General features: G+C 46.0%; 1 protein-coding gene across 1 annotated transcript; it reads right to left on the bottom strand.

Annotated features, from left to right (window-relative positions):
• Positions 1 to 1,324: 1,324 nt before the first annotated feature.
• Positions 1,325 to 18,042, bottom strand: LOC125947260 (uncharacterized). The gene is given in 4 exon segments (XM_049671679.1): positions 1,325 to 1,844; positions 1,846 to 2,234; positions 2,325 to 2,462; positions 17,335 to 18,042. Coding segments are annotated over 4 exon segments (1,755 nt in total).
• Between the last annotated feature and the right edge of the window lie 1,757 nt (positions 18,043 to 19,799).

Below are 19,799 nucleotides of genomic sequence, written 5' to 3'. Positions count from 1 at the left end.
CAGTTAAACACATTTCACACATAACACATCTTAATGACATTCCCAACCATTAAAAGCTGTCTGAATACGAAGCAAAAAGAGGTTTATCGCACTTGTATAAAAAACACACCCTTAGCTGAGGCAGTAAATGTATATCACAACTGACCAGATAAACACATTTCTCACATCTTGGTGAGATTTCTAACCATTAAAAGCTGTCTGAATGCGAAGCAAAAAGAGGTTTATCGCACTTGTATCAAAAAACACACCCTAGCTCAGGCAGTAGATGTATATCACAACTGACCAGATAAACACATTTCTCACATCTTGGTGGGATTCCTAACCATTAGAAACTGTCTAAATACGAAGCAAAAATAGGTTTATCGCACTTGTATCAAAAAACACACCCTTAGCTGAGGCAGTAAATGTATATCACAACTGACCAGATAAACATAATTCTCACATCTTGGTGAGATTCCTAACCAATAAAAGCTGTCTGAATATAAAGCAAAATGAGGTTTATCACATTGTATAAAAAGTACCCTTAGCTGAGGCAGTAAATGTATATCACACAAGTTTAAAAATCCCTACTAGTAAAGGCTTCTTAAATACAAAGTAATATCAGGTACAACTGCACTTATTTCAAACATGCACCCATAATAAATGTGCCAAATGTACATCGCACAGTGTTGCATAGCAATCCCTAGTCATTCGTGGCTCTCCGAGTACAAAGTAAAATGAACTTTCCTTAAATATGCACACATAGCAGAGGTGGTCATTTCACATTACTAGAATGAAGCTCTGAAAATTAGTGGTGCATTGTCTTGAGCAACTCGAGTATCATTTGCAGGCTGCCTAAACAACTAATGATTTATAATCAGTTATGCACATCTCAACATATTAATCTAATTCGTGGATATTATAAGGAAAGTTGTAGAGCGTTGTGCAGTCTGAGTGAGTGAGTACGAACTTTATTGAGGTCCTGAGGAGAAAGAATTAAAGCGGGGCCGGAGGCCCCGCCAATCGATCCGGTGGCTCCACCCAGGTCGGGGCCGTAGACATAGTCCTTCGGCGACGGCCCGGGCCCTCTGGCCAGCCTTGAAACGCCGAAGACTGGATGCAATGAAAGCATGCAATATATGTAAAGTGGTGTCATGGCATGCTTGCAGTCATTGGGGTAAAACATTCTAGAGCATGTCTTTGATGAATGGAATGCTCGCCCCATCACCAACGAAATGACGAACAACATGTGCAGTGTCATTTGTTTCTGAGGTTGAAAGTAGTGCACAGTGAGTGAGCTTAAGCACATATCAGTCATGAAAGTTTTCCAAGTGGGCACTCATCCCTACAAAGAATTTCCTAGAATTATTCTTGGCAGTACAATGTCTCTCAAGAAACTGTGCAAACTGTCTATGTGAGAGTCCATGAAATTTTCGTCCCTCTCTACTACTACCAGGAGCCCACCTGCATCAACGTGAATGTAGAAGTAGCAGGTTCTGATATTTTCAAGGTTCAGGTGCAGTTGGGCTTGCACCTGGTGGTAGTGGGCATGGGTTTCTTTTAAAGCCCCATTAGCTGCAAGGCAGAACTCATTCTTTTTTTGGCCTTCAGCTAATAAGTTCTCAGGATGGCAGTCCCTGAGACTATAAAGACATTTAATTTCTACAAGTGCAGGTTGGTGGCAGTCGCATCTGAAAATTCCGTCAGGGCTGCAGCCGAAAAATGGGTACCTGGGGTTCACCATGAGGCCACATGCCTCAATGTGGGCATTTGAGTGAATGGTGCTCAGATGTGCTAGAAGCCTCTCTTTGGCAACAGGTTCGTTCTCAACACCATATTGCACAGCAGGCACATTCAGTGGTTCCGTTAAATATTTTGTTTAGCAGAGTTGTGCAGTGTACTCGTTTTGATCTGCACACATCCTTAAAAAGTGATGCCGTTATCCTACCCTTACGGTGTTGGTACCATATGGGACAACATGCCTGATTTCGCGTGGCTACTTCAATTCTCCTCGCCTCATTTTCTGCTGTGGACAATTTTTCGAAAAGAGTGCTTGCCAAGCACTCAACGCTTTCATGCTTAAAACCTTTCCGGCTGAGCAACCTTGATGTGAATGCTACCAGAGGTGTCTCAAGTGTTAATGTTAGGGGTTCCTCCTCAACATGATGGGACGAACCATTGACATTTTCAGTTGGAGTCGCATTGACTTGTGGTTTGCAAGTTGTCATTGTAAATATCCTTGCCGTTGGTGCAACCTATGGGAGGAAAACAAAATTTGCAGTGGTTAAAGAATGTTAAACCAGCAATACACAATGCAGTTTGTTGAAATTGTTCGTATACGTCACCTCCTTAATTTTTTCCAAGAAGCCTTCGACGTCAAGGGCTTCTTTAGGCTCTATTAGCTTGCACTTTTTTGGCACTGTTGGTTGAGGTCCACAGGAGTGTCGCTTGTACACTATATCTTTTGTTGGCTTAGATGGGACCTGTGGACAAGAAAATATGAATAAATCTTTATCCACAAGTTGTTCTGTTTAGCTGCAAGTTTGCTGTAGCTGTTAAATCAATGACCATGTATAATTTGACATCTGCACAAGCAAGCATGGCTTGTGCACTTTTTGTGGCGCCACTGTGATATCAGAGCCTGGCTTGCGTATTACCTTTTTCAGACGAGGCTGCACCCACTGGCATGGCAAGTCTGTCGGAGCTGGCTGATGAGGATCTGGTTGATGAGTTTTGACCGGGGTCCAGAAGTCGACGGCGAAGCATACAGCAGCACTGTGGCTGCAGACTCGTCCCAGACTGAAGAAAAGCAAATAAGGATCTCTTACAAGGGCTCCTTACAATGCACGGCTCACTGAACTGGAGAAACATTCCACTGTGCTCTCACTATTATTACACATAACAATGTGCATAACCATTTTGCTTACGCTGCCATACATGAACACCTTGCATCTTTTATTTCTCCATCTTCAGTGACCAAAATCCAGCACTCATATACTGGTCCATTCCTCTGTGAAGGGCTCACGTAGCCTTTGAGAAACCGCAATCCTTGTCTCGGTTTTGCAATCTTTATATCATTAACTTTGCCTGTGTAGAATTTTTTTCTTATTACACCAGTGTACTGTGATAGCCCAAATAATCAATGATTAATTAGTAAAACAGGTGTGGCATCTATAAATTCAGCAAATTTGGCTGTCTAGCGGGGCAAGCCGTTAGAACGAGCAGCAACAAATGAGGACTATAGCGAAAATTAATTTAGGACATGAGCCGACTGCCGAGTTTTAGCAACATTCCATAATTTGAATTTACCATTGCAGCACCTTGTCTGTGTTACTGTTTGTTATGTTATCAGCTGTCAGTGTGTAGGGATGGCTTCAAATTCTGCAGTCAGCACATATCCTGTATTTATTACTCTAGTCCTTGTTTTTGTGGGGCTTTGGAGGTTCCCTATAAATGCAGTGACAATTCAACTGAATGTTAGGTATGCATTATTCTGTGCATGCACTCTCAGTTTGACAGTAGTTTATTCATCAAGTCGTGCAATATACAGGTGGGGGAATAACTGGAGGAGGTCCCGTAGTGAAATGTTATAGTGGATTCCTTGTCAAACTATAATGTAAAAAAACTAATATACAAGCACTAGCAATACATACGGCAGGATGTCAGTACTTTCTAGTTTCGGTCATTTTCATAAATGGAGCGGAGCATACCTATACATGTACACAAGCCGGCCTTCATACGTAAGCACATGTAACAGCATGTGCTATAAAGCTTATAAATGTAACTGGCACAATTATGCAAAAAACAAGGTGAAAGGAAAATAGCTTTGTAAGGCAGCCCTACCTAACCATGTTAATCCTAGCTATAGAATTTTTAACACTGTCAGGCAAAACAGCTCATGTGTTCACCATTTCTGTTCTCACTAATTGAAAATTATGTGCACATAAGGCCAGTGCTTAAAGTCGGGGGGCCCGGCCCCCTCACCATTTTTCGAGGAGGGGCTCGGTCCCACTCTTGGCAGGTCAACTGTGGCACTGCAGCACCCATTTGACAAGCACTGCAGGTGATTTTATTACCAATAGTGCCTTGTGCACGGCAATTATAACTCTCCAATTTTTCAACTAATGATTTAATCTTGTTTAATCGGTTCATGTGGCACGAGCCAAAAAGGTATTGTAGTACTGCGGCATGCATTTTCCCAAGGCACTGCAGGTGACGGTCACCACTCTTGCTTGACTAATATTCTTGGCACTGCATTCTGTTTCATGAGCCACCTGCGTGAAGCTACCTGCTCGTGAATTAGTGAAGGTTCAACCTTAGCTTCTTCAGATTACCAGTTAATTTTTATTCATAAAGTTGTGTATTATATGAGCTGTATCATGTAGATGAGTTGCATGTGCGTGTGTGAGTGTTTGTGCGATATACTGGTCGCTGCCCTGTGAGCCCCCCCCCCCCTGTATTGAAGGGAGACTAAGCCCTGCATACATAAAACATGTAAAGAAATATAACTCAATCCTACCTGACTTCACATACTGGTATGCATCAAGAGCCCGAAATGCCTTGGCAGTGCCGCCATCATGGCAAGGCCTTTCCAAAAAATACTTGCATATTGCAGCAAAGTCAATGGGAGGCCATAGGTGTGTGCCATGCTCATAGTTCAGGTTTCTCATGGCATCAAGGTTATATGAAGCCAAGTTCCTGAAAAAAGCCATTGAACATTTTAATACATAGCTACAAGTTGGACAGACTACAGATAATAGAGCGGCTGCTCCGGAAAGGCGGTGGTCCTGGGTTCGAGTCCTGGACCAGGACGAATTTTTCTTAAACTGCGAGGCTTCTCTTTCAAGGAACCTGTATGTGTTTTCTTTGTAGCAATTGCTACGATTGGGTGGAAGTCTCATTTTCCCTTTAATAGTTTTTAATAGTTTTAAGATGTGCAGTTCATGTCCATTACTCCACTTTACACGTAGGTATGCTTTGTATTGCTTGCAACTGAACTTGTTTTTTATGTTGTACCTATATGGCACAAGCAAGAATATTTTACTCTACGCAGCTGTACCCTTCATTTAGTGCATAAAAAGCAGCATTGCAAAAGGCCACAGACTACTCATGATGCCTGCTTTTGTAGCTAAAAGTAGCGATAAAATTGGGCCATCTACCATAATAGTGACTAGGATCTAGATAATGTTCCATATGTAATGAATTAACAAAATTTGAGGTTGTAGTGAAATCTTAGGACTGCACACTACTGTACTTGCACAGCATTGCCTACTAAATATAAAATGAAGCACTCAGATGTGTCCCAAAAATGGAGGCACTGCATGCCAGCATGTACAAGCTATCTTTGCAGCATACATTTAATCAAATGCTGTAAAAAACGCAGAATAATGTAAAGCTGGCGTACTTGCATTTGGTTCAGTATGGTACTGCCAAAGCACAAAACGATGGCGGCAAAAGCTACAAACACATGAGACTAGTACAATGTTGCAACTAGTTCATTAAAGGAAGCAAATTTGTAATATATATATATATATATATATATATACATATATATATACGTGCCCATAAATTCAACTATTAATGCTGGCTCATCAGGAAAGCAAACTTGATAGTGCCTGTTATGTGCAATTGCTTGATGTGGGTCTTGTTTTGTCGTCATGCTTCCTTCAGATAGCTTTGAAAGGTGACAACAGAGCAACTTAAGTATTATCCAGTGACATATGGCATGACAGCTCCCTTTTTTAATTTGTCACCTTACTCGACACCATTTTTATGTGCATGCATACTTTTTACCCAGGACCAAGTGATAATGTGATACAGATAACCAGCTGAGTTCAGATTCAAGGAATGTTTGCTAAAAACATTTCACTCAATTGAAAGAAATGTGGCAGCACTGTTTAAAAGTTTAGGTTTGCTTACTTGTTCTGTACGGTAGCTTGTTATGAACACTGTTTTGCTGCCATATCTTGCTTTCACGTTCGTAATTCTTGCTTTATTTTTTTACGGAAAAAACTTTTTTGCACATACATCAACACTGAAACTGCTCGGGTTACCTTCACTGTTCATCAAACTGTCATGGCATGACGTCAATAATGGTTTCACTTCACGCCTATTAGGTATCTTGGCATTTACGCCATCTGTGCCTTTCCAACTCGATTACGTAAGAAATGCTGCAGGCAGGTACAGTTACCCCGTCATCCTCTTCCAAACACGTGGCATGGAAATTGACAACACACGACCTGCAGCTAACTGCACGATAACATATGCACCACCGAATTTGTTGCCTCCAAACCAGCATTTAAGAAAAGCACAGTGATGCAGCAAAACGTTACTTATGACACAGTTCACTGCTGCCACGAGCTTGTATATTACAGATTTTCTTTGGAGGTAATGCAAACTTTAGGTGAAGACACGAAGAGAAGAATACACGAGGACAAGCACTGTCCTCGTGCATTCTTCTCGATGTGTTTTCATCTGAAGTTCATGCTACCCATAAAAGACAATGCAATGCCAGCTAGCCCGATCAGCCACTTCACTATGTTACAGAATTTCATCACATTAATGCCGTTATTTATTATGTACAGCAGACAACAGCCGAGGTACGTGGTTAGAAGATAGCCTTCATCAGCAAGCTGTCTTGCATTTATGTTCACAGAACTACAGCTTCTGTGCATGCTCCTTTGGTTTTCGTTATTTACTTTGTTGCACTGTTCCTGACAGTTAATACTTTGAGCATATATTATTTTGAACAGGCGTTCATCGCAACTAATTGCGAGATGGCACTTGTTCTACATGTTTTTGACCCTTGCTTTCTTTTTGTCCACTACAAACACCAGAAATAGTGCATGGCAGCCTATTGCATTGTTATGCATCTTTAAACACAGAATAAAGGAAACCAGTTCTTTCTTTATGCTAGTGGCTCTAGTTCTTGCCTGGTGTATTTGCTGGGAAGAATGGCTGTGTAGGTAGCAGCTCTAATGGCACCAGTGTCATTAAACGATATCTAACACTGAGAAATACTGTATATTGTGTGATAAAAGGCAATTGCAAAAGATGCGACTGTAACATTTCCACTGCTGGATTTGATTCAACTATAAAGGCTCTTACTCTGCATTTACTGTTTGCCCGGTTCCCACTTCAAGCAGCTTTGATTGAAGGCAATTCACATGGCTAGCTGGTGCCAGCCATGTGGATTGCCACATGGCTGGCACCGATTCAACTTTACTAAGCCACGTTCAACTTTACTGAGCTTTACACGTTACTGAACTTTACACGTTCAACTTTACTGAGCCTTTTTCTGGTACGTAAATATGACAAAAATGCTAGCAAAGTTAATCACGTTAATAATTGTGCTTGCATTCGCATTACTTGCTTGAGTCAGATTAATAAATTGAAAATTGGCTGTGACAACACTTCAATTTTCAGTGCAGACTACTAACGGAGCCATAAAGCGTGCTCCGACTAATTTCACTATGGGGCGCGTCAAACTCGACGGTGGCTGCCTGAATGAGCAGTTTGGGCCTCACTAAGCTAATGATGTTTTATATTTGTTCTCTTAATCGCATTACTTGTGTGAGCCAGATAACAAAATAAACAATGCAACCACATGAATGTGCTTTGGCATTCAAGCTGCTGACAGTGGCTGTCAGTTTCGTGTTGTCTGCTGCTATTTCACCACCACTCGCTATGAGATGACTGCGATTTCCAGTGCAGACTGCTAACGTAACGATAAAGCGTGCTCTGACTTCTGCTATTTCACTATGGGGCACGTCAAACTGGACGGTGGCTGCCTGAATGAGTATTTTGGGCCTCTCTAAGCTAATGATGTTTTATATTTGTTCTCTAATCGCTTTACTTGTGTGAGCCAGATAACAAAATAAACAATGCAACCACATGAATGTGCTTTGGCATTCAAGCTGCTGACAGTGGCTGTCAGTTTCGTGTTGTCTGCTGCTATTTCACCACCACTCACTATGAGATGACTGCGATTTCCAGTGCAGACTGCTAACGTAACCATAAAGCATGCTCTGACTACTGCTATTTCACTATGGGGCACGTCAAACTGGACGGTGGCTGCCTGAATGAGCATTTTGGGCCTCTCTAAGCTAATGATGTTTTATATTTGTTCTCTTAATCGCTTTACTTGTGTGAGCCAGATAACAAAGCAAACAATGCAACCACATGAATGTGCTTTGGCATTCAGGCTGCTGACAGTGGCTGTCAGTTTCGTGTTGTCTGCTGCTATTTCACCACCACTCACTATGAGATGACTGCGATTTCCAGTGCAGACTGCTAACGTAACCATAAAGCGTGCTCTGACTACTGCTATTTCCTATGGGGCACGTCCAAACTGGACGGTGGCTGCCTGAATGAGCATTTTGGGGCCTCTCTAAGCTAATTGATGTTTTATATTGTTCTCTTAATGCGCTTTCCTTGTGTGAGCCAGATAACAAAATAACAATGCAACCACATGAATGTGCTTGGCAATTCAAGCTGCTGACAGTGGCTGTCAGTTTCGTGCTGTCTGCTGCTATTTCACCACCACTCACTATGAGATGACTGCGATTTCCAGTGCAGACTGCTAACGTAAACCATAAAGCGTGCTCTGACTGCTGCGATTTCACTATGGGGGGGCACTCAAACTGGACGGTGGCTGCCTGATTAGTTTCACCACCACTCACTATGAGATGACTGCGATTTCCAGTGCAGACTGCTAACGTAACCATAAAGCATGCTCTGACTACTGCTATTTCACTATGGGGCACGTCAAACTGGACGGTGGCTGCCTGAATGAGCATTTTGGGCCTCTCTAAGCTAATGATGTTTTATATTTGTTCTCTTAATCGCTTTACTTGTGTGAGCCAGATAACAAAGCAAACAATGCAACCACATGAATGTGCTTTGGCATTCAGGCTGCTGACAGTGGCTGTCAGTTTCGTGTTGTCTGCTGCTATTTCACCACCACTCACTATGAGATGACTGCGATTTCCAGTGCAGACTGCTAACGTAACCATAAAGCGTGCTCTGACTACTGCTATTTCACTATGGGGCACGTCAAACTGGACGGTGGCTGCCTGAATGAGCATTTTGGGCCTCTCTAAGCTAATGATGTTTTATATTTGTTCTCTTAATCGCTTTCCTTGTGTGAGCCAGATAACAAAATAAACAATGCAACCACATGAATGTGCTTTGGCATTCAAGCTGCTGACAGTGGCTGTCAGTTTCGTGCTGTCTGCTGCTATTTCACCACCACTCACTATGAGATGACTGCGATTTCCAGTGCAGACTGCTAACGTAACCATAAAGCGTGCTCTGACTGCTGCTATTTCACTATGGGGCACGTCAAACTGGACGGTGGCTGCCTGAATGAGTATTTTGGGCCTCTCTAAGCTAATGATGTTTTATATTTGTTCTCTTAATCGCTTTACTTGTGTGAGCCAGATAACAAAATAAACAATGCAACCACATGAATGGCTGCCCGAATGAGCATTTTGAGCCCGCCAACGATAATCAGGGTTAACAATAGTGTTTCAATTCAGATATGCCAGCATTTAAATGTGTTTCTATGCCACTTCTTAAATGGAGCACAATGTGTGCAGGACGTTGCGTATCAGAATTGAGCTTCTATTATAAGGAATATGCCATAAATGGAACTGCTTATTTATTTGAGAGGTCACGGAATGGATGGTTGGCTGTTGCGAACCCACCGGCAAAATTTTGGTAGCCCTAATAAGGGCTGTTCTTTTGTTAATAAGAAGCGTTTATGCTTCGTCGAGTGGCTCAATGCCAGACAGCTCGCAGTCGGAGTCGCTGTCTTCAGTGTCATCTTCACCCAGCTGGATGATGATGGGTTGAATGTGCTCACTCCCAGACGTGTCAAGTCTGAACTTTGCCTCCAAGTCAATCACATGCTGAATGCTCTTCCTCTAGTCTTCCGCCGTTACCTGCTTGATTTTCTCCCTCAAGATGACGTCGACCGTGGACAGCTTGAAGTCTCTGTTGTCCGCAGCGATGCCATTTTTGACCTTGGCCCACACAAGCTCAATGGGATTAAATTCGCAGTGGTACGGCGGGAGACTGAGTACAATGCAACCGGCCTTTACAGCTGTGTTGTCTACGATGTAGCTCAGGAAGCGTGACTTTACAGATGCCACCAGCTCAAGCAGCTGCTTCTTGATCATCCTTTCACCGTAGGTGATGTTCTTGCTTGTGAGCCACTCCTGTATCTTTTCCTTCTTCCAGGCTGTCGTCAGCCATTTCTCTTCTCACCGGCTATGGTAAGGTGCATTGTCTAAAACAATGACGCTACCAGCTGGCAACTTCTGCAGAACGTCATTGAACCAGCCCTCAAAGCGATTGCCGTCTATTTCTTCGTGGTAGTCGCCTGTCTTTTGGCCTCTGAATACATCCAAGCAGCCGTCGACGAAACCATCCTCGCTGCCGATGTGCGTCACGATCAGGCGCTGACCTTTCCCAGAAGGTTGTTTTAGACCCGTCGTCAGACCATTTGCTCCAGCGAACAGGCGTCCGCGCTTCTACACCACGGTGTCTGTCCACACGATTGACCGAGTGTGTCCCGCCGTCACCCATGTCTCGTCCAGGTAGAAGATCTTCCGGCCTTGCGCCCGGCAGCGCTCCACGTCACGGAGGTAGCGATTCCGCCAATCGAAGATGTCATCCCGGTCGATAAGCAGCGAGTTGCGGCTTCTCTTTTCGTGCTTGAAGCCGATCTCGGCAAGCAGGCGACGCACAGTACACCGCCTTAGTGATGGTAGTTCCATACGCTCCGAGAAATCGGTAGTTACCTTCTCGACCGTCGGTATCTCGTTGCGGCGAAAGAAATCGTGCACACATGATCTCAGCGCGCACAACGTGAAGCTGTCAAACTTCGCGCTGCGTCTCCTCTTCTCCGCATTGCGTGGGCGCTTTCGCGAGGGCGTCGTCAGTTTGCCACCCGAAAAATGCGAAGCTTTAACTTCCTGCCTCACCCTGAACACAGTCCTTTCGCTGACACCGAGCATGTCGGCGACAAACTTGCTCGTGTCCTCCACGCTGCGTTCAGGCTGCCTGTTACGCCAAAACATGTAGCAGTGGAGGATCATGTTGCGTGAATCGCTGTTCAGGATGTGGCCGCTCTTGTTCTTGCCGAGGCTCCTTGGTGGTGTGGTCATCGAGGCGACACAAGGCTCGTTCCGCAACAAAGGATCGCGTTCCGATGTCACCTCGCTGGGCTCCATGGCGGAAAACTGGCACGGAATGCCGCGCGCGATCGTTCGCGAACTCACGAGATCGCAGGTTCGCAACCGCGAAAAAAAAGAAAAAAAATATTAATTAAAAATAAGCCCAACACATTAAAAAAATAAGGTTGTGCAAACACACAAAAAGTATATATGAATCTTATGCAATTAAGCCAGCGACTGCTACGCCCGGTGCCGTCGATCTTGCTCTGTAGCAGACGACGCACAGCGTTGTAGAAGGCACGGAGTTATTTTTCTCTCGCGATCCGGCATGTGCGGTAGCATTTCCATCATGATAGTTTTACCTAACCATTCGTCAAGATACACAAATCTTATTTATACCGACAAATACGTGTTTTAGAAGCAGTCACAATTTTTTGAGTGGGACTATTTCTTTAGTCGCGGAGGAATTGGCTGCTGCGCTTCGGTAAACTGGGCGGGGACTCCTCCTGTCTTCTAAAGTTGTACCAGACTATACACAGGCGGCGTCGCCGTATACATAGGGCCGGTACCTTGCCGGTCCCATCACCGAGGCGATCGCTTCTATCGCCGCTCACGGCGACGTAGAAATCGGCTACAGCTTGTTTTTAACATAAAATAGTTCTTAATAGAAAAGCTATCTCGAATTTGCGCGTGTTTCGTAAAGCAGCGCCCAGTACCAAACCACTGGCGCGATCCGAAGCAACGACCCGACGGCATTTCGCCTCGCAGACGGAAGCCGAAGCACCGGCCGCCTCAGCGAGGCGGCTCGGCTGGCTTGCAAATACTAAGTTTCGTTTGTTATTCGCACCAACGACACCGACGAAACCGATTCATTTAAGCCCACATTAATCGTGTTGTCGAAAATAAGCGCACAATGATGAGCAGCAGGCCAGGCCGCAAGCGCTGTCGGCCGTCACTGCGGCGGTCAACGAGTTAGGCCAAGCGTCTCGTTCGGCCGTATCCCGATGGGGGCGAGATGCAAGAACGTGCATTGGGTGCACATTAAAGAGTCTCACGTAGTCAAACTTAATCCGGCGCCGCCATTACTGTGTGCTTCATAATGAAATCGTGGTTTTAGCTCTCCCACCCCATTAAAAAAAATGCGCCATCCGCGCGTGCAAGCGGTGGCGGCGAACGTAGGCGGAGCCAAACGTTGGGCGGAGCCTACGCGACGTCGCTATAGGGCCTAAAATGTATCGACGGTGCCTACCGCTGTTTACAAACACGGTGTAGGTCTATATTTTAGGCCCTATAGCGACGTCGCGTAGGCTCCGCCCAACGTTTGGCTCCGCCCACGTTCGCCGCCATGCACCGCTTGCACGCGCGGATGGCGCATCTTTTTTTAATTGGGTGGGGGAGCTAAAACCACGATTTCATTATGAAGAACACAGTAGTGGGGGCGCCGGATTTAGTTTGACTACATGAGATTCTTTAATGTGCACCCAGTGCACGTTCTTGCAACTCGCCCCCATCGCGATACGACCGAACGAGACGCTAGGCCTAGCTCGTTGACCGCCGCAGTGACGGCCGACAGCGCTTGCGACCTGGCCTGCTGCTCATCATTGTGCGCTTATTTTTGACAACACGATTAACGTGGGCTTAAATGAATTGGTTTTGTTGGTGTCATTGGTGCGAATAGTAAACCAAACGTAGTACTTGCAAGCCAGCCGAGCCGCCTCGTTGAGACGGCCGATGCTTGGTTCCCCTCTGCGAGACGAAATGCCGTTCGCGCCAGTGGTTTAGTGCGGGACGCTGCTTTACGAAACACGCGCAAATTCAAGATATTTTTTCTATTAAGCGCTATTTCATGTTAAGAACAAGCTGTAGCCGATTTCTACGTCACCGTGAGCGGTGATAGAAGCGATCGCCTCGGTGATGGGACCGGCGAGGCACCGGCTCTACGGCGACGCCGCCTGTGTAGGCCCGCGCTATGTGAGCTAGCTGTTGTACGCGGCCGTCCGATCGCTCCAACTCTGTACTAACACTGTACATTTTGTTTCGGGCTCGAAATTTAACTGACACCTTTAGGCGCGTTTATGACTTCCACACTGCAATAAAGGCAGCGGTGACCCTGCTGCCTGCGTATGTGAACGTGTGATAGGATATTTACCCTGCTGGGGGCTCACTTCTTTGAGATGAAAACAAATTCGAATGTGACGTGTTTTGTGGGGCATCTGCTCGCTCGACCTACATTCAAGGCTAATCCTAATCTAGCTTTCCAACAGTGCGGCAAGCAATTACAATGGCACGCTAATAATGATCCTAAGATCGTAACGATCCTAAGCTCGGCTAATGCACGCCAATCAAAATAAAAGAGAAGCTTAACGGTTACGAAATGTATTGCGCATAATGGATGATCTGGTATCATAATCCAACTTTCCCCTTTTACCGCGGCGGCCCATTGCTTGCGACGGTTTTCATCAACAGGAAACCTATGAAAACTTTAGTCTCTTGCGTATTTCGACGCAACTCAGCTCGTCCACATACTGCGTTTCTTTCATTGTAAAATCATAGAATAAAGACCTCACAGATGGAACCGCACAACCACCCGCGAAACCCAGCGGCTGCTGTGGTAGGCGCGACACGGGCAGCGACTCGGCGGCGGAGTGCCTACCAAGCGAAACTAAATTCCGATGACAGCGCCACCGCATTTTCGTGACGTAGCGACGCCAAGCACCGGAAGCCGGAACCGGAAGCCGTCTTCAGCTTCCGTTTCCACTTCCGGTTCCGCTTCCGGTTTCTGGAGAACGCTTCCGGCGTTTTTCTCTCTCGCCCGTAGCTAGGGGCGCTGCGGTGCACAAGGGCGTTCGTTCCCGACGCGCGCTCTTTCTAGTCCGTAGCTAGGGGCGCTGCGGTGCACAAGGGCGTAGGGTGCCTCGATGCCCAGCGCCGCCGTCCAGGGTGGAGACAACCCCGCTGGCGCCGCCATATTGAGTCACACGAGCTGAGACTCAGGTACGCTTGCGTTCATAAATAGTGTTACTCGCGGCGCACTTCCAAGTGATTTGCCTTGATGAGGATTTTTTTATCGGTATCGCATCTGCACATCTTTAGAACCAATAGCCGTTAATTCGTCGAAGGTCCAAGACGTAAATGTATGGCGCCGGGAACATGCCCCAAGTTGCCTAATTCAATTTATATTTAACATGCCGTGTGTATGTTTGAAATACGCACTATTTTTTTTTTGCGCTTCGATGCTTGGTATATAAGGTTTGCGACCCCCTGTTTGTGGAAGTTTTTCTTTTTCGCTGTTGTATTTTGGTTTACACGTCACGCCTCCTTTACCGTAGCCAGCCACTCGCGCACGGCGGTTAGTTTCCCTTGCGTTGCGCGTGCTCTTCGCGTTCGTTGCAATTATTTGACGATATCTACGCGCAATTTTGCTTTTATTGCGATAGCAATTATATGGACACTCAAAAGCAGATTTCTGCCGTCGGCGTCGCCGTCGCCGTCGCTGTCGCCGTCGCCGTCGCCGTGAGGTTCCGTATGACGTCATTTGGAGATGAAATCGTCGCCGCGCGCCGAACGCTGTATGTGCGAGTGAAAGGGCGCGAGGGGCGCGTCTTTCACGGGGAGTGAACGCGCGGCGGAGAACAAACGCGCGTTTTGCGCCGTGCTCGCTTAAGGGCTGCAGAAGTAGGCGTCTCTTTTCTCCTTTACAATCACCATATATGTAGAGCAAACGCGCCTTCTTCAGACGCGCGAGAGGCCGTGGGGGAGGGGGAGGGAAGGGAGGCGACGTTTAGCTGCGGCACCAAGTGCCTATTTATATCAGAGGCTCCAGCAACAGTCACCAACGCCGCACGCATTTTGAGCTAACGCGGGCAAAACGCCGATGGCGTCGACAACAGTTCTGCGTGTTGTTGCTACCAAAGCCGCTCACCTTACTTCGTATGACATTGCTGTGTTGCTATCGCATTCATTGCTTCGCCCTTAGGGCGAAACTGTGACATTTTTTTTTTTGCCCACAAAACTGTGTGTTGACAGGATTAAGCTGGTGTAAAAATAACTGCGATGTGAAAATAAGGTTTAGTTAGTGCTGTAGAGAAACATGTAACGTAACTTGTCTGTGTCAATCTTGCGTAGTACACACAAGAAACCAAACGATGCACAAAATACATGTACTTATAATGTCTAGTACAATCAATCATGAACGAGATATGTGCATGAAAAATTATATGAACTGTGTGGCGCCTGAAGGTTATGTTGAAAGACGAGATAAAAAAAATTCGCAAGGTAGGCTCGACACACAATTCGGGATAGTGAGAGATTTTTTTTTATTTATTCATTACATGGGGGGGGGGGGTTCAAGTGAGTACATCAACCTTATTACACACAATATAAATCGAAAACAAGAATGCAAACAAGAAAACGCAACCGCGGGTAATATTAATCAAGATATCCAGCCAGAATACATCAGCTACCATCGAATACGTCGCATCAGCCAAACACATCGATGACGAGTACAGAAGATTTTATAAATAACCATTAGAACACTGATAACTACATTTAAAAAATAAACAACACTGCATACATATCGCGTACAAACACCGTAAATGAAACTAAGACAGTCAAATACAGATTAGCAATGTTTTTTACTTCGAAAATATAGTCCATGATGATGTAGGGCTGTTGACTTTAACAGACGACGTCCATCCTGTCGATTTCCCTCGTACTGGTTCTCTTCAAGGTGTTTCTAAGTACAAGTAAAACAACAAAAGTGATTATTGATATGAAAAGTTGCCTTGTAAATACAGAGAACCCATTACAGTGCTTAAAAATAAATTTTCGCAGAAGTAATGCTGTATTACCTCGCTTCACACGTTTCGAAGAAATGCACAGGCTACAACAGACACCATGCCAGAAAGCGCCGAAAAATTTTGGTCCCATGATGCCCCTTAACTCTACTACACCTGGGCATACCGTGCACAGGCATTTAAAGACCGTCACAGTACCCACTACGATCGGGAATGAGCACGAATGACCATCGGCTTACGAGCACCACGCTACAAATATATTCGTCTAAAAAATCAGCTATATAACGTAACAACCTGAGATCCGCAAGATATCTGCTGAGAACAGAGAAAATCACAATGCTTCGCTTGCCACGTACACAACAGCCGCTCTCCCCAGAAGAAGCACTGCGTTCTTTAGTCCCAAATAACCAGTAGCGAAAAAAGAAACTGAGGGGAAAAAAAGAAACAAGAGACACACGATGTGTGCTTCCCGTGAAAAAGTAAAATAGGTGGTTTACATGACGGTTTGTAGCTAATGTAAGGCTATTTCGCGGCGAAGCATTTTCGTCAGTTCTTAAAATAAGGGTACTACTCGCATAGACTGCGCTGATCAAAACGGCAAAAGCCTATGCGACGCGCGCTCGCAAACCATAGTCTACTCAGCATCGGTGCAGTGCTTAGTTCGTGAGCGAACGTAGGTACGTGAGCGAGGATCAGAGAATACTTTCTTATTTATGAAAAACACGATGCGATAGTCTAAACTTTCTTGACACTTACCTCGCAAATGTAGGAGCTATCCGTTGCCTTCCAGTGATGCCGCTTTACTTGGGCTTCCCATCTCTTCTATCTCGGGGGAAGCGTAAACAACGAAGCCCTTTACGCGTCGATCCGGTGCACTTGGGAACACAACAGCCAGTCATGTCGACTCGATGCAGTTGACAAGCTTGTTATTCATGCGGCTGAACACTGTCCAGCAAGTAGAAGCGTCAGCGAAGCATCCGCGCGCACTGTGTCTCGAACTAAGCACCGGCACCAAGCACTCGCAACCGCTCGCTGTGACTCAAGATGGCGTCGCAGCGAGAAAGCGGCGGCGCGGGTGCGGTCAAAGGATGGCACCACCCTGAACGGCGGCGCTGGCATCGAGGCACCCTACAAGGGCGTTCGTTCCCGACGCGCGCTCTTTCTCGTCCGTAGGTAGGGGCGCTGCATTGCACAAGAGCGTTCGTTCCAGACGCGCACTCTCTCTCTCGTCCGTAGCTGTGGTTTACCCGAATGATCCCCCGGTGCTTCGCCCACTCATCATCATTCACTTCGTGGGTATGCGGTGATTTTTTTTTATGATCTTCGCCCTTCGGGCAAACATCGGCCCTGTAGCCCCATTCTCCACATGCATAACAAACGTCCACTTGCCTGCGATACAAGGAACAAGGGTAGCGAACACCATCACACAGGACGTTTTGGGGGACCTTTTGTCCGTAGAACAACACGATCACTGTTGCTGTCTTCTTGATTCTTCGAATCCCCAGAGCGCCGGGGTTCCTCCGGTTGACGATCATCTCCGTCAGTTCTGCGTCACTGAGATCCAGGTTGATTCCGCGCATCACTCCTTTAAATGTGTCGTCCGACGCAGCCACGTAGGCCGCTACTCCTGTGACGATATTACCCATACAGATCTGTTGGATCTTGGCGTAGGCGTGCGCGTTCGCCTCGAACGCCGTGGCAACCACAACAATGTTCTGGAAGGGATTCGTGCACAAGTTGTCGTCGAACACCTGCTCCGCTGTTAGGGAAGCCGGTTTGGCGAGCGCACGCTTGAACATAATAAGGTCTGTCTTCTTAACATTCAACCCTCCAGGAGGCCGTAAAATGGTCTTAAAGTCATCCCTGGGAAGGTTCGGGATTCTGGAAGCTTCCACGACTCGTCTAAATACGTTCTGTGAGGCAGTGCGGCAGCCGCCATTACCGCTTCCTTTCGCTGACGTGGGCACGTTAGAATCAGCCCGCTCGGTAAGTTTCTTCTTCTTGCTCACGACTTCGATCCAGCCTGAGCACTCCGCTTTCTCCGGGTTGATTTCCATGCCTTCTTTAACTGAAGTGTTGGAGGCCATTCTCTAGCTCGACGACGCGTTGGGCCTAGGCTCGCCGCCCCCGCCCGACCGCACCGTCTGGTTTGGAACGTTAGGCGTAGCTGCGCGCCAACGTGGTGTGGGGGAAAAGGGCTCGGGGAAGACCGAAAAATCCACCCACCAGTAAGATTCTGGTATCCGCTTGTTCCTTGCAACAAACTGCGTCGAATGATGGACATTTCTTGCGGGTTAAGGCAAAAAATCTGATCCAGATCGTTTGTAGAGACGGGAGCCGATGAGCTCGCACATGTGCGTTTGTAGTCGTCGTCTTCTTGTCCTCTTCTTTATTTTATTTTTTTAAATGCCGCTCGGTGATCTTTCCCGGTCTCGGGCCGGGTTCGGGCTGGTTTCGAGCCGGTTTCGAGCCGGGCTCGGGCCGGGCTCGGGCCTAAGGTTAAGGGGTGGCGGGCCGGGCGGGTAACGTAGAAGGGCCCGGGTCTCGCCATAAAACTTTTCGTCGGGCTCGGGCGGGTAGCCCAACGTAAAAACGGGCCCGGACCGGGCCCGGGTTGAAAAAAGCGGCCCGTGCAGTGCTCTATCTAGTCATTGTCGTTTTTTATGGGATGTCCTAGGTTCTAACCTAAAGTACATTACCCATATTTCACATCTAAAGCAAAACATTGGATATGGTATCCGGATTCTTATAAAAGCACGTCCATACTTTAGTCTACCAACCTTGCTTTCTCTTTATCACGCATTCATTCACAGTCACTTCACCTACTGCAATGCGACTTGGGGCAACACATATAGCTCTCATTTCGCTCCTGTACAATACGTTCAGAACCAGGCCATCCGCATTATTACTTTCCAGTCACCCCCATGTTGTGTATGAGCTCTTTTGCAAAGCATAGCATTGTCACAATTCATAAACTATTTCAATTAAACATGGTAATCCTTGTCTACAATTCCCTTCACTTAACCCCTTAAGGTACATGATGTGTCCCCCAATTTTAACCATGTCTCCATCAATACGTTTTGCCCCTAGGAACCTGCTGAGGGCAATTTACAACTAAACAGTTTCCATTAACTAAATATACCATTTCGGTTGACAGATATATGACAAAACACTGATGAGGCGTGGGTGGAGTCGCATCTCAAAGGTGCGCTTCACCACCACCTCATAAGTACATCTTTTGTAGATTTTTCTAACTAATAAAGGCATAGAATGTGTGGAATAGAAAGTGTGGTAATCAAGAGTTTGTAACAAACCAAGCTTTTTAATAATAAGCGAGTATAAACTACTTTTTTTAGCGGTAAAGAGGTGTTGGGACAAATGTGCCCCAGTGTACCGTGACGGAATTCTGGATGCCATTTGTCGGCGTTCGCTTGAGGGCGGCACTTTCATGTTCCAATAGCCGCTTGAAATGAATAAACTTTACGTGTAGGCTGGTTTATTTTAGATGCAAGTTTTTATTTTCCAGAATTATGGCAGAAAAAATGATGGAAATTCCTAATATCGGAAGAAAACATTCTCTAAGATTTTGTTTCATTGAGACAATGATGAGTCTGTTTTACAGCTTGACTAAGAATATGTTGACAACCTTAGTGTAGCACCGTCGCAACACACCCAGAAAAGCCATAACATTCGAAGCCACCGATCACGCGAATAAGGGAAGGCCAGCAAAACATCCTGCAATTACTCTTCCCAAAATTACGTTTCCGCCAAAGCATCATTGAATAGAAGAGGACGTGCAAAACGGTGAGTCACAGCTGATTCCGGTGTGAAACAAAGGGAAATA

The sequence above is a fragment of the Dermacentor silvarum genome, chromosome 7, assembly GCF_013339745.2.
Source record: "Dermacentor silvarum isolate Dsil-2018 chromosome 7, BIME_Dsil_1.4, whole genome shotgun sequence".
Taxonomy (NCBI): domain Eukaryota; kingdom Metazoa; phylum Arthropoda; class Arachnida; order Ixodida; family Ixodidae; genus Dermacentor; species Dermacentor silvarum.
The sequence above is the reverse complement of the archived record's forward strand: the minus strand, read 5'-3'. Positions and strand labels throughout refer to the sequence as shown.